Source organism: Drosophila takahashii, chromosome 2R, assembly GCF_030179915.1.
Source record: "Drosophila takahashii strain IR98-3 E-12201 chromosome 2R, DtakHiC1v2, whole genome shotgun sequence".
NCBI classification, from domain to species: domain Eukaryota; kingdom Metazoa; phylum Arthropoda; class Insecta; order Diptera; family Drosophilidae; genus Drosophila; species Drosophila takahashii.
Window position 1 is genome coordinate 34,780,193 of NC_091679.1, and position 18,892 is coordinate 34,799,084.

The following is an 18,892-nucleotide window of genomic DNA, read 5'->3' on the forward strand; positions in this document are numbered from 1 at the left end:
AAATGTGCCCACATCTAATCAAGTCATGCCATGAAATCACCGGAACACTCTTTTTAATGTTTAAATATAGATTTGAGAGAATCGCTGTGTGTACAGTGGGCATGAATGCTTATGTATCTTTTACTAAAATACTATTCTAAACTTTGATTAGTTCTAAAAATGAAAATAAATTTACAAATATATTTTTTATGCTGTCACGAAGCTTTGTTTACTTTCACCTATATTCACGTATTTTAATAATGGCCAGATAAATGAAAGCTTGTATACAGCTGGTGATTGTTCGACCTCGATTGCCTTGTTAATACGATTGTGTTATTCACTCGAGCGCCGGAGTTCCCAGCATCTGTACCGTTGTGTGAATCGTCACTCGAAGCCGTTATCATACACTTAATTCCCCCAGAGATCTCGAATACATATACATATCTGGTATACATTCTTTGGGATGCTTTATTATCCGCAAACAAACGATTCTCATTTTCCTACGCCGGCTTACTCATACGTCTTACGTATATTATATATGTAGAATGTACATCCCACACGAGTCAGTCAATAAGTGACGAAGTTGGCCCAAAGAGAGCTCGCATGCCCAGATGCCATCAAAGTGAATTCCGCTTTTGTGCTGGCTGTGGGGGTGGATTGGGTTTGGCTTTAGCATTTGGCTTGGGCTGACACACATGTTTGCAAATCGTTAGCAAAAACTAAGCCGCATTTGGCATGCTTGTGCGAGCAGGCCTAAACCAGCTGATGCCGGAGGAACCGAACTGGAGACTCTGTAAGCCCTCAAAACAATAAAGAAGTCCGGGCTCAGGCCGAAAGCAATTCCGCACTTTAAAGGCCAATTCCCGGATCAGCGTAGTGAGCTGCCTAATTGGCAAGAAGCCGCTTAAACGGGCCAAGTGGAGCCAGGCTGGAAATGTGCTAAAGTCAATATTGGCACACCCACCCAATTGAGTTTATCGAGGGGTTCGCAGTCCGTACAGCTTAAATCACAACATCCTGCCCCTGTTAATTACTCGATATTAATTTTATACCGACTGGGTGGGAACCGAAGGAACTTTCTATGCTGTGGCCATGGGAACTCTGGCAATGCCAGTCCTTTGTCGGGTCCGTAATTAATGTCATCGTGTGGTTTATGGGGTTAACAGCCACTCCACAGTCGCAACTCCAACTCCCCTTTCGCTTCTATCCCTTTGAAGTCTGCGTGTGTGTAATGACCGTATCCAGACTAACCCAAGGCTCGACTAAGATCCTCACTAGCATGTGATAATTAAGCGTCCTCATTTGCCCAGTTTAGCATTTTAATTTACAATAAATTGTGCTTCGAAAATGGCTGTTGTCAAGGTAATAACCAAAAGAGTGCACTTGAAAAAGGATTGATGTTTCAAATCAGAAGGAGAACTGAATTAAATAAATATAGATTTAAAGTTTATTTTTTTCATAATTTGTTGGATTTTTATTGGGATTTTTTAATCAGGTTGTCCTATTTAATTTAAAAATAAAAACATAACTTATCAATACTTTAAATAAATATTTTGTATTTAAGCCTTATTAATTTTTAAAAAATTTTTGCTTAAAGGCCATACACTTTAATATTTTTTAATTAATTTAAAAATACACTTTTCTTGCAGTGTGGGAAATGCACAAAAGGTTTGCCTTCCAGTTGATTTATGTGCAACGCTGCGTATGAGCAACCAAATGGGGCAGCTGTAACTGACATTGCATATTTGTCCTCCCACAGTCGCCGCCCCCCTCCCCTTTCCCCCCTTTAAATCCCAACCCCCCCTCAGATTCTCTGTCGAGCATGTTTGCACAAAATATTGCGCATACGCCGCCAGTGCCCAACCTTCTTTGCCGTTCGGCTTTGTCCCTTTGCCTTTTTGCGGCATAACGCGCGGTTAAGTGGCCATAATGTGTGCCTTTATGGGCTTGGCATTGGCATTGGCATTGGACTCCTTTTTGGCTTGGTGGCTTGCTGGCTCGAAGCCCTTGTCCTGCTCCCATTTTAATTCCTTTGCCATATTTGCTGAGCCAGCATTGTTGCTGAATTATGTTATGCCAGTCGGTCGCTTGTTGATTTTTATATTGTTTTTTTTGTGTCTGAACTGGACTCGGTTCCATTTCCTGTTCCTGCTCCTGCTGTTCTTTTACCTCCTCATGATAAGCGACCAGGCCAAAATATTTGGCTCTGGCATGTTTGCTCAGTTGTTTGCGGATAATCCGGTTTTATTGTTTAATAAGTCATGCCGGCTATCGCTCCCGACTGTCCAGACTGTCCAACCTGTCCGGCCTCCCGTCCGATTTTCCCAGAGTGTCTGACTGCAAACGTTAGCGGCTCGTTGGCTTTTTGACTGCCTGTGCGACAGAGCATGGAAGACCTTTCTTTGGGTTGGGGATTTTTTTGGGTGTGGGTTTGGGAGAACGTGGCAAAATCGATGGCCAAATTAAATGGGGATTTACATATTGAACAAGAGTATGTGCTTTAATTTAAAGGGAACTTCCAGCAATTTTTGTATTATTGTTAACAATAATACAGATTTAAGTAGTCCTACTAGTATAGTTAGCATCTGGATATACAAATAGATTTTATTAAGAAAACCAAATTCTATACAAGTGGATATTGTGGAAGGGAGGCCACGCCACACATGTTGTTGGCGTTTCTAGCCAGTCTAAGGTAGCCATTCTCGCCCCATTCTGTTCCATAAGAGTTCTTGATTAGCCAGTAGTCGGTCCCCATTGAATTGGTTCCAAATCCTACCACGAGCACGGAGTGACTTAGGTTGATCCTCTCTGACCTGCATGTCGGAATACTCAAGATGCCAGCGGAGTACTGGTTGAATTCCTCGTGAAGATGGTCAATGGACACAGCCACTGGCCCAATGTTGTAGACCACTTCGGCCAGTTCCCGTTCATCAGTGTTATTTAGAGTAACATAGTCGCGAAGGGTGGCTGCACTGCATTGGGGATTCTAGAGACAATTCCTTCGCTTCGGTTCGTAGGGATAGGATGCCTTCGTGGCAATGCCGTGATTCCTTATGTGCTTGAAGGCCACGCTTACCCATCCACCTTTGCAGCCGTCGTTTGGATCGGCTACGCAGTCCACTAAATGTTTGGGAGACAACGGAATTAGACTGGAGTGCTTCTTCGCCAGATGCGCCTCCAGGGCACCCGAGGCCGAAAAAGCCCAGCAACTTAGGCATTCGGTGCCCTGATTTTCCACGGCAGAAATACACCCGTACTGTCGCCAGTCTATTCCCCCGCGTATCTGGTCGTATTTCTTGTATCCTGGTGGTTTCTCCACGAACCCAATATTAGGTTCCGGGGGCGATGCAATCGACGATCGATATCTGAGGAGTATTCCCTGGTCGGTGTCGGAGAACTCAGTTATGCCCATCCGGAATCCCACTTTTCCCTGCCAATAGAGCCTGTTGTGCTCGGCCACAGCTTGGACCCTGCGGTCCAATAACTCCCGGTGGTATTCGTCGTCCGAAGGGTAGTGCTTTTTGTATCTTTCCTTGTACTGGGCCCACTGCAAATCGGTCACCAAACTCATTCCCGATTCCACAAGGAAAAGGAGGACCAGTACTTGCATTAAAAATAACTGAAGAGTTATCATTGCGTTCTGGTCTCGTCCAATGCAGATTTAAAACTGATTCACAGCATGACGAACTCAAGATGAGTTTTTCTTGTCGAGTGCATTTACTTGAGCACCAGATAAGCGGTCATTTATTGCTTAAAAGAACTACATATAAAAGATTGAGTATAGGAGTTTGACCTTATTGCACCTACGTAAACCATTTTAAAATTCATACATAATCTATACAAAACTCAAAACAATTGATTTGAATTAGCATGGGAAGTGTTTTAGTATTATTTTCATAAATTTAACCTTTTTTACATTTCCTTCTTCATTTTTACATTTCCTTCATTTCTCCTTAGGACCAAATTGTAATATGTTCCTTGGGGCCTTGATAATATGTTTTTTGAGACCAAATTGTAATATTGTTTTTGTGACCTAATTGTAATATGGTCTTTGGGACCAAATTTTAATATAATGAGTTACACTTGCAGCCGATATAAGCTGTCCTATTTATATAGTAAGCATCTAAATTTAATCAAAAACAATTTATTTATTTATCAAGAAAAAATTATTTATTTATCAAGAAAACTGAATACATTTGAAAGCATTTATTAATTAAAATGTCCGTATATTTATACAAGTGGATATTGTGGAAGGGAGGCCACGCCACACATGTTGTTGGCATTTCTAGCCAGTCTAAGGTATCCATTCTCGCCCCATTCTGTTCCATAGGAGTTCTTGATTAGCCAGTAGTCGTTTCCCATTGCATCGGTTCCAAATCCCACCACGAGCACGGAGTGTCTTAGTTTGCTCCTCTCTGACCTGCATGTCGGAATGCTCAAGATACCGGCTGAGTATTGGATGAATTCCTCGTGAAGATGGTCAATGGACACTGCCACAGGTCCAATGTTGTAGACCACTTCGGCCAGTTCCCTTTCGTCGTAGTTATTCAGTGTAACATACACACAAAAAAATTTGCTTGGTAAAATTGACCAACAAAGATAGTTACGTAACTATTAAAATAGTTACGTGTATTTTGTTTTTGCTTTGGGTTTGTGTCTTTGCTAATTGTGTGTATTTTGTTGTTGTGAAATGACTAGTTACTTAGTAGAATTGACAATTTTGCTGGTTGGGGCCAGTTTGACAATTATTACAGTTGATTTTACTAAGTTTTTTTTTTGTGTGTAGTCCCGATGGGTGGCTGTAGGGTGGAAGGGTGGGTAGGGGTTCCACAAACAATGCCCTTGCTTTAGGTCGTAGGGATAGGCATACTTGGTGGAAATGCCGTGATCCCTTATGTACTTAAAAGCTAAGCTCACCCAACCACCTTTGCAACCTTGGTTTTGATAGGGTACGCAGTCCACCAAATGTTTGGCGGAAAGGGGCACCAGGCGGGAGTGCTTCTTCGCCAGATGTGCCTCCAGGGCTCCCGAGGCGGAGAAGGCCCAGCAGCTTAGGCATTCGGTGCCCTGATTCTCGACCTCAGAGATGTAGCCGTACTGCCGCCAGTCTATTCCTTCGGTTATCTGGTCGTATTGCTTATATCCCGGTGGTTTCTCTACGGTGGTTTCTCCAACATTCGGTTCCGGGGGCGATGGCTGCACCGATCGAAAGCTGAAGAGTATACCCTGATCGGTGTCGGAGAACTCGGTTATGCCCATCCGGAATCCCACTTTGCCCTGCGAATAGAGCCTGTTGTGTTCGACCACAGCTTGGATCCTGCGGTCCAATAACTCCCGGTGGTATTTGTCGTCTGAAGTGTAGTGCTTTTTGTATCTGTCCTTGTACTCGTCCCATTCCAAATCGGTCAGCAAACTCATTGCCAATTCCACAAGGAACAGGATGACAAGTACTTGCACTAAAATTGGCTGAAGAGTTCTCATTGCGTTCTGTTCGCGTCCAATGCGGATGTAAAACTGATTTACTGGATGACGAACTCAAGATTAGATGGCGTATACCAAAGAGGCGTTAATTTAACTGATTAAAAAAATTACATTAATATTAATTGCACTTGGCATTTTGACCTCATTACTTTAATGCTGTTTTTATAACTATAATATTTATTACATTAGCTTTCAAGCATATATTTATAACCTTTAATTCTCGGAAATAATAATCTACGTATCTGATTTTGATTAAATGAATACAATGGAATTGATGTTTATATTGGAAGCGATTTTTAAAGAGTAGCTTACATACTTTTTGAGAGAGACTAAATGATACAACAAGGATGACCTAGTAAGGAAAATTCTAAAAATAATTGTAAATTCGCCTTTGAATATTAAATAACTAGATTATGGAAATGTAAAAGCATTTCAAATGCAAATCAGCCTAGACTTGGATCCTTTGAAAATGGCAATGGCAATCGCACTTCAATTACATTACACTCATCATTAGCCAATTAGCTAAATTATAGGCTGAGCGACGACAATTGCCAAATGGCTTCAGTTCCCACTTCCACTTACATTTCAATTCCCATTCCCACTTCCATTTCCGTTTATATTGTCAATCGCTACCCCACAGATTGCCTTCCTCGATGGCGACAATTGGTGCGAAATAAAAGACATTTACCCAGCACTTTGCGGCACAGTCTAAAGTGGATCTCCTGGCTTACGGCAATAGAAAATAGCAAATAGAACGGAGAAATGGCAATCGAGGATATTGGCCTGGTGGGCATCAATGTGCGAATGTGGCGCTACTTGGGAGTACTCTACCCCACTCCGGGCACCAACTGGCGGAAGTTCGCCTTCGTCCTGCCCGTGACGGCGATGAATCTGATGCAGTTCGTCTACCTGCTGCGGATGTGGGGCGACCTGCCCGCCTTCATACTGAACATGTTCTTCTTCTCGGCCATTTTCAACGCCCTGATGCGCACGTGGCTGGTGATAATCAAGCGTGAGCAGTTCGAGCAGTTCCTCCGCCGATTGTCTTCTTTGTTCCACTCCATTTTCGACGCCAGCGACGTGTGGGGGCGTGACATCCTGCGGGAGGCGGAGAGGGAGGCTCGGAGCCTGGCCATCCTTAATTTAACTGCCTCCTTCCTGGACATCGTAGGGGCTCTAATCTCGCCGATTTTCAGGGAGGAGAGAGGTTAGTATTATCGCGAAAACAGAAAATTATAAGAGGGATTTAAGATTTTAAACTTGAGAGCCCATAATATTTTTCAAAACAGACTCAAGGAAATTAAATGAGATAAGTTAGTTGGAAATTGTTGTATAATTCAAAATATATCGAAAAAAAAATAATATTATGTAATTAATTTCAACCAAGAAGTTAATTATATTGTCTTTATTTGTTTTGCCGAATAAGTGTTAAAGCTAACATTAATCTGTTTTAAAAAGCCAATTAAATTTCGGTAAAGTGCAACCTATTTTTTTACAAGTGAAACGACTTGTCTAAAACATTCTATCCAAAGCTTTTTTAAAGCCTTATCTTTTCTTTAGTTAATATTTATTAATTAAAAATTCTTTAATATAAAACCTATGGGTTCTGTTAACGTTTTCCTCCTCCAGCTCATCCCTTTGGCGTGGCCCTGCCCGGAGTGAACATGACCCGCACGCCGGTGTACGAACTGGTTTACGTGGCCCAGCTGCCCACGCCTCTTTTGCTGTCCATGATGTACATGCCTTTCGTCAGCCTCTTCGCTGGGATGGCCATCTTTGGAAAGGCCATGCTCGAGATCCTGGTACGTAGGCTGGGCCAGATTGGCGGCGAGGAGCAGTCGGAGGAGGTGCGCTTCCAAATGCTGACCTCCTGCATTGGGTACCACAGCAAGGTGATGGGGTGAGCCGCAAAGCGAAGAGGGGTCGGTTGCCGAGGGGATCTCTAAGCTCCTCATTTCCATTTCAGCTATGTGTGTGAACTCAACAAGCTGGTAACCAACATTGTGGCGGCCGAAGCAATTATATTCGGCTCGATAATCTGCTCGCTGCTCTTCTGTCTGAATATTGTGGGTTACTGATTTCATCAGGGGTGTTAGCTAAATTTAAAAATTCAGGATTGGAATTTTAAAAAATTAATTTTCTATTTTAAATTAATATTTTTAACATTTTTGGTTAAATAATATTTTAATAATTTTCCAGATTACTTCACCCACCCAAGTGATCTCTATAGTGATGTACATCCTCACCATGCTCTATGTTTTGTTCACCTACTACAATCGCGCCAATGAAATAGTCCTCGCGGTGATCTACATAACTAAATGCACTCCATAGACTCTTTTTAATTTTAGTAATTTTCCGTAGAACAACCGAGTGGCGGAGGCCGTTTACAATGTGCCCTGGTATTCGGCCAACATTCGTTTCCGCAAAACCCTCCTGATCTTCTTGATGCAAACACAACATCCCCTGGAGGTGGGTGCATTGCATTTCATTTGCGAGTCCCTGATTCTAATCCATTCCCATTTCGGGTGCGGTGCGCTCCATTTCATTCTGCAGATAAAAGTTGGCAACGTTTACCCCATGACTTTGGCCATGTTTCAGAGTCTGTTGAATGCGTCCTACTCCTACTTCACCATGTTGCGTGGCGTCACCAGTAAATGAGCTGAAAGACCGAAAAAACCGGGCAACCAAAGGATCCCTATCCCTATGCTTTTCCCTTTTCACTTTTCCGGCAATCCGAGTAATGCAAAAAGTTGTTTTTGCCGTTGGTCCTGTGGTCCTGGCTCCTAGTTGTTTGGCATTTGCATATGCTTGTCGTTTGAAAGGATTTAATCGGACTGCTGGCATGGAGTCGGCATCCTCGTAGCTGGCATGCAAATAGTTTGCTGCTTTGAATTGGCTTCTTAGATTGTTACACAAAATAGATTGTAGATTACAGCAAAATGTTGTGCTTGAAATAAAGTCAAATGAATGCGGAATAGCAGTCCAAGGTTTTATGTTTGTGCCTAAAAGTATGATTTGCAAATATCAAAGGATTTGGATTTGTGGCGGAGGTGGTTTCCAATTTCGGGGCAAGAAAGATGCTCTACAAAGATATGAATAAATAAATATTTATCCTTCCTGGCAATTAGTGTTGATATTGATTGAGTGGAATTAGTTTGAGCTCTGAAAGTTCCTTACCTATTCATTTTTTATTGCTCAATTTTCAGAGCATACTTTCAGGATGAGCCAACAAATTTGAATATTTGAGCGGTCTGTCCTTTGCGCTTTTAATTAAAATGCCCAAAACTAGTTGTTTTGTCTGCTGCAATTTAATTAACATTAGTCATGTCCTTTATTATGCAAATAAACTGCTGCTGCTGCCGCCTGAAAGATCGCTTAATGCCGGCCCAACAGCAATAACAGCTTAATTTAAAATTCATTATAACTGACACCAACTAGTTAAACAATTGCCAGCGGCAGGAGGCATAAACATCAACAGCAACAAAGGACAACTAGAACAGGAGCAAAACAAAGGACGAAGGGTGCGCCTGGAAAATTGAAATGAGCGGCGGCAGGCGCACTTGAAATACGCAAATAAACTTCAAAGAAGGACGACTGCACGCTGTGTTCTGCGCTCGATGTCCTGGCGAGCGCATAAATAACAAAAGGAGCAAGGAGGGATCCCGGCTCCTGTTCCTGCTCCTATCCTACAGGCTCGAGTGGCGTATACTTAATTTTATTATGAGGTGTCAAGTGCGGACCAGTTGACTTGCCCGGCCGAACGCCTTTTGTGTTGTATTTTGTGTTTGCCGCCGTTATTTATGTTGCCTGCTGCCCGCCATTTGGTGGCAGGTGAACGCCTACGTGCCCCGCCCTCCCTCACAAGCCATCCACAATGTGAACTTCCTCTGGGCTTCCACTTTTTCTTGTTACACTTAAAGAAAATATGAACAAGAGTGTTTGAGATTTTGGTATTTTTTTAAATGCATAAACTACATATATCAATTGTGATTTTACCAATTATAAAAGTAAAGCAATAATCCAAAAGACTCCAGTTTAACATAAAATCATTATTCAATGGTAAAGATTTTGTTGTAATTAAGTACTGAAATATCCTTAAAAAAGACATTAATATCTGATAAATATAATTAGAAATGCCAATACAAGCATTTATGACGAAACAAAGGATTTTTAACTCCAACAATAAAATTCCCAATTAATTGGCATTTAAACATAAAAATTCAGGGACTTTGGAGACTTATTAACATACTTTCTTTTCTGAGCGGCATTCTTTTCTTTTCGTGTAAAGGACCCATAGTTGCTTGGCTCCTGCTGCCAGCTGGTCCTTTGATTTTTATGCAGGCAATATGCAAATGCCGCCGGAAATGTAAATGCGCCACTCCGAGTGAAGGAGAGACACCCTGACGCTATCGCATCCGCCGAGTCCTCATTGTCTGCTGCATAAAATTAACAAGTTTGGCAAAAAACTGTTTCATTAGAGAACAGTTCGTGGTCGCGGTCTCCAGCCACGCCCCCTGCTACGCCCACACGCCCATCCACAAAAGCAACCGAAGGTTACGTTGTTTTATAATTGAATTCATATGCATCAATGAAGGCAGCTCAACAAACACAACACAAAACCCAAAGGGAACATTTCGGTTGGTTAGGGGATGGAGAAGCCACAACATGGCAAACAGGCGAATTCGGGGGTGGTGCGGGTTTTCCCGGCTTTTCCGGGTTGGGTGGCCCACTTTTTTGGTGGCATTTTCAATTTTAAATGGATTTTCAATTGCGGTGGGAGCATTTTGCATAAATTGCTGTAATGAGTTTATTTCGAAGCCCTCGCAAGTGGCTTCGTTGGCGTCTCTCCATGTCCTTCCATCCATGTGGGATATCACCGGAATATTTCGAAACACTACGGGCTGTGTGGCCGTGCTCATTTGCAATTGTCAACTGGCTGTCACGGGTGACAGTCGTATTGACAGTTTGCTTTCGCTGTTAATTTTCATTTTAATTGTGGCATTTTGCTGACAGTTGATGCTGGAACTTTGTTGGGTGTTTTGCGGTCGATTCAGGGAATTTAATTTGCAATCCCCACTTGGCTGGCTTAACTTTAAGTGCCGGAAGTTGGTCTCCGGTTGAAGGGGGTGGAATGCTGTTAGTCTAACCATCACTTATGCGCAGCCAACCCATCAGATATTCCATCCATTGTCTATCGGGTCATTTGCGAAATCTCTCATAAGCAAAGCATTCATTTTCCAATTATTTATTGATGCCTCTGTGTCGAACTCCTCCCTCTACTACTCGGTACTACAACTTCACCTGCAATAAATCCACAGAGCCACCTGCCCTCCTCGTCCTTCGATTCCTGGCACAACCACATTGTCTAGCTTCCTGGGCAGGATGTTTGTCTGTCTGGCTGCTGTTTTGCCGTCTGGTGCCTGCTGCCTGGTGCCTGGAAAATATTTGCATTTTCACTTTTGATTTATTATTGCCATTGCCATGTGTAAATTGGCAAAGCAAAGGTGCAAACAACAAGGCAGTCATCTTCCAGGACTCGCCGCAAATGCAGCTGCAGCCGAAGAGGAGGCTGCGTTGACAAGGACACATTATGTTTGGCCAAATGAATGGTAATTGCGGCATTGAAACAAGTAATTGAAGTGCAAGCCAAACAGATTGCCAACTTTGCTGGTCGCTTTCCGGAGGAGTCGACCACATTTCGATTGGAGTTCTGGAGTTTTGGCCCAGAAAGAGGTCATCGCAGCGCTCTGCTAATTACAAGACCAAATTAGAGAGGCTTCCCCAGCTCAAGCTTCCCTTTTTCCGCTACCATTGCCAATTACTTCCGCCTCTGTGTGCAATTTCCGCTTGCCCAGGTTGGATCGTTGAATCTCCAGTTGGAGTTGCCTAAGCAGCTTTGCTGGAAAACGTCAAAACAGCGACAACTTTATATGGCCACAAAGGCAACAGTAACGAGGGCAAAATGGGGAAGCATAAGCAGATAATTACACAGGCGAACAACAACTATCTCCGAGCTTCTTTTTCCCGTTTTCCTGGCTGCTTCTCCTACTGCCGCGACCACAGAGTAGAAAATTACAGAAATAAAAAACCACAAGCGGAAAATTAAGAGCCAAGAGCCTGCGGTCCGCAAATGGCAGACGGTCGTAGAAAACTCCATTTCCATTCGTTTGCGGCCCCAACTTGGGCCCCAAAACTTTAAGTTCATCTTCGAGTGGCTGCCCTAGGCCTAGAACTTGATCGGGCCCTTTGATTATCACTGCAAATGGGAAATTCCTGTTTTTCGGGCGAAAATTCCCAACCAGCCAGAAGCTGGGAAACTGCGGAGACATTTTCGGCATTTTTGACTGTCTGCCAGTGCCTGTAAGCGAAATGCAAACACGGAGTTCGGCACTCCATCCCCCAGAAAACGCGAGAAACCCCATCAACCCCTGCCCTTTGTGTCTGCCCTGCAGCCACATTTAAATATGCCGCCAAGTTTTACCTTCGCTTCGACGCCTCGCCCCCTGGAAAGGAGCCCCGAAATCCCGCACCCTCGTTATCATCATCACATGGCGGTGGCTGGCACTGATTTCATGCTTTATAACTTTCGATATCCGAATGGCAAACAGCGTTTAGCGCTTTGCCCTGCCACCTGAAAAGTGGCGGGGGCCATCACGGCGTATGCGCAATGTTTACTTTGCATTTTTCTTCGTTTTTTCAGCTTTCAGTGGTTGTTTTTTCAAGGGCTTTGCATTTGCAGGGGGTGTATGCCTCATGGCATATGCATGATACATCAAATATTTAAGCTATATTTCAGCCATTCCGACAATGAGTCAAATCTGAAGGAATGTCTGGGGACTGCGATAATAAAGTTTACAGATAAACGACTTGGCAATCGAATTATGCTCCCCAGCCCAAGAGACTTGATTTCGTCTCTAAAGGTATTTACATATTTCCATTTGGTATTTAGATTTTATTTATCGTTTTGATTGGATTGTTTTCGGTGACTTAAAGAGAGAGAGGGAGCAGTTTAAGGACCTGGACAAAATCGGTTAGCTGGGACCACATGATATTGTTATTCTTGTCGTAATTAAAAACCCATGAAAGCAAGGGCGGCGACCAAACAACTGGCCACATATGCACCCATCCACATGCTCGTTCAGACAGACAGACAGAAGGATCCTGGGGGTTTGCATGTGTGTGGCAAAATAAACATGAAGCGTATTGATGGCAAGGAGTCCTCGCCAGGCAAAAAGTTTCATCTCAATTTTAAGCCAAAGTAATGAAAAAGTAACAACAACAGTCAAAGGAAACACGAAGCAGAAGGAGGAGCAAAAAAAAAGAGGAAAAATTAAAACGAATGCTATAGACAAAGCATATTTGCACGCAGCGCGAAGGACTCCATCCTCCTGGCAACCCGATGATGAAAATGATGATGATATCGTTGACGACGCAGCACACAAAGCAACGCTAACGCTTTATGACAGCCCAATGGGCCGCAGGAGAATCAGAAACTGGGGAATCGGAACCCATTTCATTCCATCGTTATTTTTCTCGTGTTTTTGGTAAGAACTCCTAAGGACGCTGTTTACATTCCCTGGCAAAAGGACAAGCGAACGGACCTTGTCTGCAAAGCGGCGAAATTAAAAACCAATAAAAACGCTGCGAGGAACGAAATTAAAAATTATGTTTTCTCTCTTTTAACAACAAACGGAAACAAACATTCCCAACACCACCGCCGAAAAAGTTGTAAAAACACGAATTAAATTCCGGGCTTTAAAAAATACCGCTGCACATAAAACTTTTACAATTAGGCAGAGGCGAAGGCAAAACGATGCAAGGCATAAAAGTTGCCTATGCCAAGGCCTATGAACCACTTCGATAATTGAATATTTTAGCGAGCGGATCAGCTGCCGCCAGACGAGCGGAAAAATCCCCGGTGGTTCGTTGGTTCAGGGGATTTTGGTGGCTAGCAAAAATAAAACGTAGCACACATCTGAGAGTCGAGGGGCATTAATTGCTGCAAAGTGTTGTTGAAACTTTTACGCCCGCGATTTTGGAGAGTCATTTATTTAATTTACTACCTGCTATAGTGGGGCTCCAGTACCATCCATCCATCCATCCCCATCCCCTCGGAGCCAAACTGCATTGCCATGAATAATTTAAGTAAATCGCCGTTTGTCTGACTGTCCTCGAAATAGGAGTAGAGTGTTCCAAGGGAAGGGGTACTATACTATATCCCATGCCATTCTATCCACTTCCCCTCTATTTCGCTACGGACTGTTGTGTCTGCGTGTACGTGTCGCTGGGCAGGATTAGGCGGCATTTGCATATTTTAATTATTTAGATTGTTGTGCCGAGCTACTTAGGCCGCCGAGGCAGTGAAACGGAAGCGCAAGTCCCGACTTAATTAAAACTTCCACTTTGCGGAATTCTTTTTGTCCTCTCTCTATCGCAAACGCTTTCGAAACATTCTTTATCGATAGTTGAAACATGTGTTGGTGATTTAGGGAAAGTGATATCATTATCAACAAATACCTTAAAGTGGATTTAAAAGTAGTATAAACATTTAAAGAAATCCCTAAACCCATTTAAATTTAAATCTGATAAACATTTTTCAAATCACCTCAAGCTTGGCCAATAAACACATTACAAGCACCGCCGATCATAAATTCATAATGAATTATGAGGCTAACCCAGGCGAAACCAGCGCAGAAACCACAACCGAAAGCGAAACAGATACAAATGCTGTGGCCAGACCAGCACCAAATAAAATCCTGCCAGTTGGAAAAAGAAAATATAACAATAATAAATACGCTACAAAGTAGCAAACAGACCCAAGTAGAGACCTTGTCTGGTTTTCGGCTAGTAGTTCCCAAGGAATGGGAGTGGAACTGGGGAACTGGAAGCGTCTGCAGCATTAGTTTTATGATTATTTGTGGTATTTATTGTGGGGACAGTGGCTACAACCGACTGTGGCCAACCAGCTTTATCACCCCCGCCCATTGAGTCACATATGGGGTCCGAGTTTCCGCTCAGTGCAGCTTTAATTAGATTTGCACATTAGACAAAGACCAAGTCAGTTCGGCTAATGATACGGGGCAAATCAAATTGGCATTCCACACACGAAAGCTTTTCACAGTGGGTTAATAGGTTGATATTAATATATGATTAAAATATGGGATCATACGAATTGGGGTAAATTTATGGAAATATTGGAATGTGCTATACTTATAAATAAATAAGAATGTTAATTTCCGTGGTCCTTGACATCATTTTTTGTAATCTGAAAAAAATCTATTAAATTTTAAAATAAAGGCAATTTTTAAGATCGAGATATAATCGTATAGGTGACTCTTTATCTCCTTTTTTATTGTGTAATTTATAATATTTTAAAAGGACCTAACTATTTCTAAAGCCTGGTTTGGAGCCTGAACAGAATTCATAATTTATGTTTCTAATTCTTTGCTTTTGTCCTACTGTACTGGCTTTCGGCTGACTCTTTATGGCTGACTTGTTGGACTTGCTGGCTGCAGGGACTACGGTGCGATAAATACCAGACGGTTACAGTGGCCTGGAGAGCAGGACCAAGACCAGGTCCCGCCATCAATAATGCTTAATTTAATTCGAGCCGTGCGCACTTACTCCCACTTCCTCAGGACGACGACTTCCGCTATCTCTTTAAGTCCACAGGAGCGACTGCGTCCGGCACATGATTATTATTAGTTATGATTATGTATCCCGTTTAATGGTACCTCGAATGGGGAGTGTGAACGTGCCCGTCAGATTGGGTGGTGGGTTCGGGGGCAGGGACTTTGGGCCGGGCGAATATTAATAATTGTTTCTTTTTTTTGCTGCCTGGTTTTTGGGGGGCTGCGAAACACGCTAAAAATTAATTAAACGTTCTAGGCGAAGGGCATAAATATATATATATGTGTGCTGGGTATATATTGTATACAAACATATTTTTTTCATTTCTGTTTTTGCTCGGCCATTTCGTGGTTATTTATGCGCCTGACTCGACCAAACCCCACGGACTTTCGGACGGACATTGGCGGACCGGACCGGATCCGGGCCTACACTTGATTCATTGTTTTTGCTGCCGCTGCTCTTTGAGCCGAGTGTGAGCAGCACGCACTCATATTGCCAATTTATATTTGTATTAATTAATGGGCCAGTAAACAATTGCTGAAAGCTGCGCCATTAGTCCCGTTCCAGTCGATAGTGGGTGGGTTTTTTTTGGGGGAGATTGGAAATGCGGAAAATGACTGCAATAATAAGCTTCTCCGCTGGGCACATAAATTACACATTTTTTTTCATTTCCTTCTGCAGGAGTTAATAACATTTTCATAACCGAATTGTGCGCATTTCGCGTTGGTTATTAGTAAAGTATTTTTTTTTTGTGTCAGACACCATACATTTTACTGTCAATTACATTTCGAACTAATCGAAATGGAGTAATATATGGAGTAATATCACTATGGACGGCAGTCCATGTAGTGACGAAGCGCACCAGGAGAGTGTGCGAAGGCGACTACTATATATACACGAAGAAATGAAAATCTACTGTGATGGTCCGATCATAATGAATGATACACCTATCGAAAGGTATTGCAAAAACTTAAAGGATTGCATACCAAGACTTTAGGAAAATCAATTGGCTTGGGAGAGAGAGCGGGGAAAGTGAAAAAGTTAAAATTTCGAAATTTGGAGCTGTTGGGGCCGGTGGGGATAAATGCCCCCTCGCAATGTTTTAGTTGTATTCCTTTTGAAAATACCCGTCGAATGAGGGGTCATTTGTCAAAATCCGACGCTCCGTTCAAAAGTTATAGCCAAAATAAGATTTTCTTCTTCTTCCCAAAATGAAAATTTAATTCTGTTTGTCAGTTTGTCCACTTGTCCACTTGTCCACTTGTCCAAAATATGTTTTTTAAGTTCTGAAAATTTGATATGACGTTCATCACATCGATATAAAAAACTTTTGTTCTACCACTTTTGGAAAAACTAGCTAGTTTAGCGGGAAAACAGCTATAAATAGCTCAAATTCGGAAAGCCGTAACTTCTATACTACTAAAGCTACAGACTTGTGCTGCATCTCGTTTGAAAGGTATTTTTAAATGCTATAAACGCCTTCTATATGCAATTTGAGTAAATGTAATAGTTAAAAAGATATGAACAAAATAAAATTTGTTTAAACTTTCTTTTTAGCTTTTTTTAATTTTCTCAAAAACGGCTCTAACGATTTTCCTGAAAACTTTAAACTGTATAGCCCTTGAGATTCCTTAAATTTTGGTATATAACACATTACTGTAAAAAGTCACGTTTAAAAGTTATTTTTATACGAAAATAGCCACTTTTGCCAGCTCGAACAATTAACGCTCCCTGAGTATTGAATTTTGTGGGAGGGTATCCGAACTGTATTTTAGGGTCATGGAATCAGTAAATTTGCACTTAAGAGTTCCATATAGGAATCTTTTGTTCTACGACTTTTGGAAAAAGCCGCTACTTTAGCGGGAAAAAGCTAAAAATAGCTAAATTTCTTTAGTTTGTAAGTTCTACACTACTAAAGGTACAGACATGTGCTATACCTCGTTTAAAAGGTATTTTAAAATACTTCAACGCCTTTTTAACTTAATTTGTTAAAATACAATAGTTTAAAAATTATGATTGACCAATTTAAATTTAAATGTATATATTAGCTCCTATGAGAGCAAATGTAAACAAACAAAAACTTCTGATATCAAATAAAAACACCTCTTAACGAGGTAAAAAACTAGTGACGACCGCACCTTCAACATACAAAAGTTCTGATATCAACATTTGTGACGAAAAATTATTACACTCGTCATTAAATAGACTTTCTAATATTTTCTCATTCGGCACGCTGCAATAGAAAATGCCTGTGAAGGGAAAAATGCTGGAATAGTTTGCTAGGGCGGGCCGAATGAGAAAATATTAGAAAGTCTATTTAATGACGAGTGTAATAATTTTTCGTCACAAATGTTGATATCAGAACTTTTGTATGTTGAAGGTGCGGTCGTCACTAGTTTTTTACCTCGTTAAGAGGTGTTTTTATTTGATATGTATATACTTTTAAAAGTGGGTGTTTTAACTTAAAAGCCCTTAAACTTTAATCCCTTCTTTAAGTTACTAAAAAAATATGTATTTAAAAATCTAGTGAACAAATATTCATAAAAAGTTTACTATCTTCTTAGCGAGTTAAAGTTTGCAAGAGATTTTTATTTAATTTAAAGCTAGACATTTTTGCGCCCTTAAGTAGGCAATCACTTTTAATCGAAGTTTTCAGCGATAGAACAAATCCCCTGCAGAACTTAAAAGCTTTAAATCTTTCTACAGCTGGTAAATTTAAATTATTATTATACCCGTTACTCGTAGAGTAAAAGGGTATACTAGATTCGTGCAAAAGTATGTAACAGCTAGAAGGAAGCGTTTCCGACCCCATAAAGTATATATATTCTTGATCAGGGTCACTAGCCGAGTCGATCTAGCCATGTCCGTCTGTCCGTCTGTCTGTCTGTCTGTCTGTCTGTCTGTCTGTCTGTCTGTCTGTCCGTCTGTCCGTCCGTATGAACGCTGAGATCTCAGAAACTACAAAAGCTAGAAGGTTGAGATTTCCCACACATATTCTTTGGCTTCCTACGCAGCGCAAGTTTATTTTAGCCGAGCGCCACGCCCCCTCTAACGCCCACAATCGCCCACTAACGATTTTAAAATGGGTCCTGCGCCCATCTTTAAAGATTTCCGAGAAGTATAAATGCAATTTTGTTGTGTATATTTATACCTATCGAAATGTAGAAGACATTTTTCAAATCGGACCATTCATTATTTCTTAAATTCAACCTGCTTTTAAATTCTCTTAATATTCACTTCAACTCGTGGGCTGTTCAAGTTTCTCTTCCCATTGAGGGCGACTAAAGTGAAGTGCAATTTTGCAATAAAAACCGCACCGTTGAAAGTACGGGAAACAATCGCTTGAAAAGCGCAGCCAAATGCCAGGAGCAGATTGTCCCATGCAGTCACGGCCCCAATAAAAGTCGCCATCCTCCAAGTTCCCTCAGTTGTTTGTCCAACCAAATACATACTCCCAGGCCCACCGCCCAGAAAAATAAGTACTGCAGCTGCACACATTTACAATTTGCCGGCGGAGTGTGTTTGGTCCCCAGTTTTCGGTCATGATAAAAATGAGCGTCGGAAATGCGAATATAAATTCAGCCATATCTGATGTACAAGTGTACATCTGACCGGGCGGATGGGATAGGATAGGGATAAGGATGGGGCACTCCGGAACATGGCAGTATCAGTCAGTATGTATGGCAGGATAAACATAATGGCTGCACTGCATTTGCCGGAGGATGCCCGCCAGACAGGAGCAGACCAATCATCAGAAGTATGCCAGCGGCCGGAGGAAACGGCAGCGGAAATGACATGCAAT

General features: G+C 41.9%; 2 protein-coding genes and 1 pseudogene across 2 annotated transcripts; 1 reads left to right on the forward strand and 2 right to left on the reverse strand.

Moving 5' to 3' along the window:
- Window positions 1-2,602: 2,602 nt before the first annotated feature.
- On the reverse strand, window positions 2,603-3,613 carry LOC108054557 (cathepsin L-like; annotated as a pseudogene).
- A 596-nt stretch (window positions 3,614-4,209) lies between these two features.
- On the reverse strand, window positions 4,210-5,460 carry LOC123002683 (cathepsin L-like). The gene is made up of 2 exons (XM_044393036.1): window positions 4,805-5,460; window positions 4,210-4,570 (listed from the first exon to the last, which is right to left on the reverse strand). The coding sequence occupies exons 1-2, from the start codon at window positions 5,458-5,460 to the stop codon at window positions 4,210-4,212; spliced, it is 1,017 nt and encodes a 338-aa protein (XP_044248971.1).
- Window positions 5,461-6,222: 762 nt separating this feature from the next.
- On the forward strand, window positions 6,223-8,118 carry Or43a (Odorant receptor 43a). The gene is made up of 6 exons (XM_044393145.1): window positions 6,223-6,667; window positions 7,090-7,360; window positions 7,427-7,526; window positions 7,660-7,761; window positions 7,822-7,929; window positions 8,014-8,118. Exons 1-6 carry the CDS (start codon window positions 6,223-6,225, stop codon window positions 8,116-8,118), a joined length of 1,131 nt encoding a protein of 376 aa, XP_044249080.1.
- Window positions 8,119-18,892: the final 10,774 nt, after the last annotated feature.

Excerpts from the sequence above, each read along its gene's own strand:
- LOC123002683 (XM_044393036.1), bottom strand. The coding sequence starts at position 5,460 with ATGAGAACTCTTCAGCCAATTTTAGTGCAAGTACTTGTCATCCTGTTC. Across the intron at positions 4,571-4,804 it reads CAAGGGCATTGTTTGTGGAA|GTCAATTTTACCAAGCAAAT; the intron begins CCCCTACCCACC and ends CTATCTTTGTTG.
- Or43a (XM_044393145.1), top strand. The coding sequence starts at position 6,223 with ATGGCAATCGAGGATATTGGCCTGGTGGGCATCAATGTGCGAATGTGG. Across the intron at positions 6,668-7,089 it reads GATTTTCAGGGAGGAGAGAG|CTCATCCCTTTGGCGTGGCC; the intron begins GTTAGTATTATC and ends TTCCTCCTCCAG. Across the intron at positions 7,527-7,659 it reads TGCTCTTCTGTCTGAATATT|ATTACTTCACCCACCCAAGT; the intron begins GTGGGTTACTGA and ends ATAATTTTCCAG.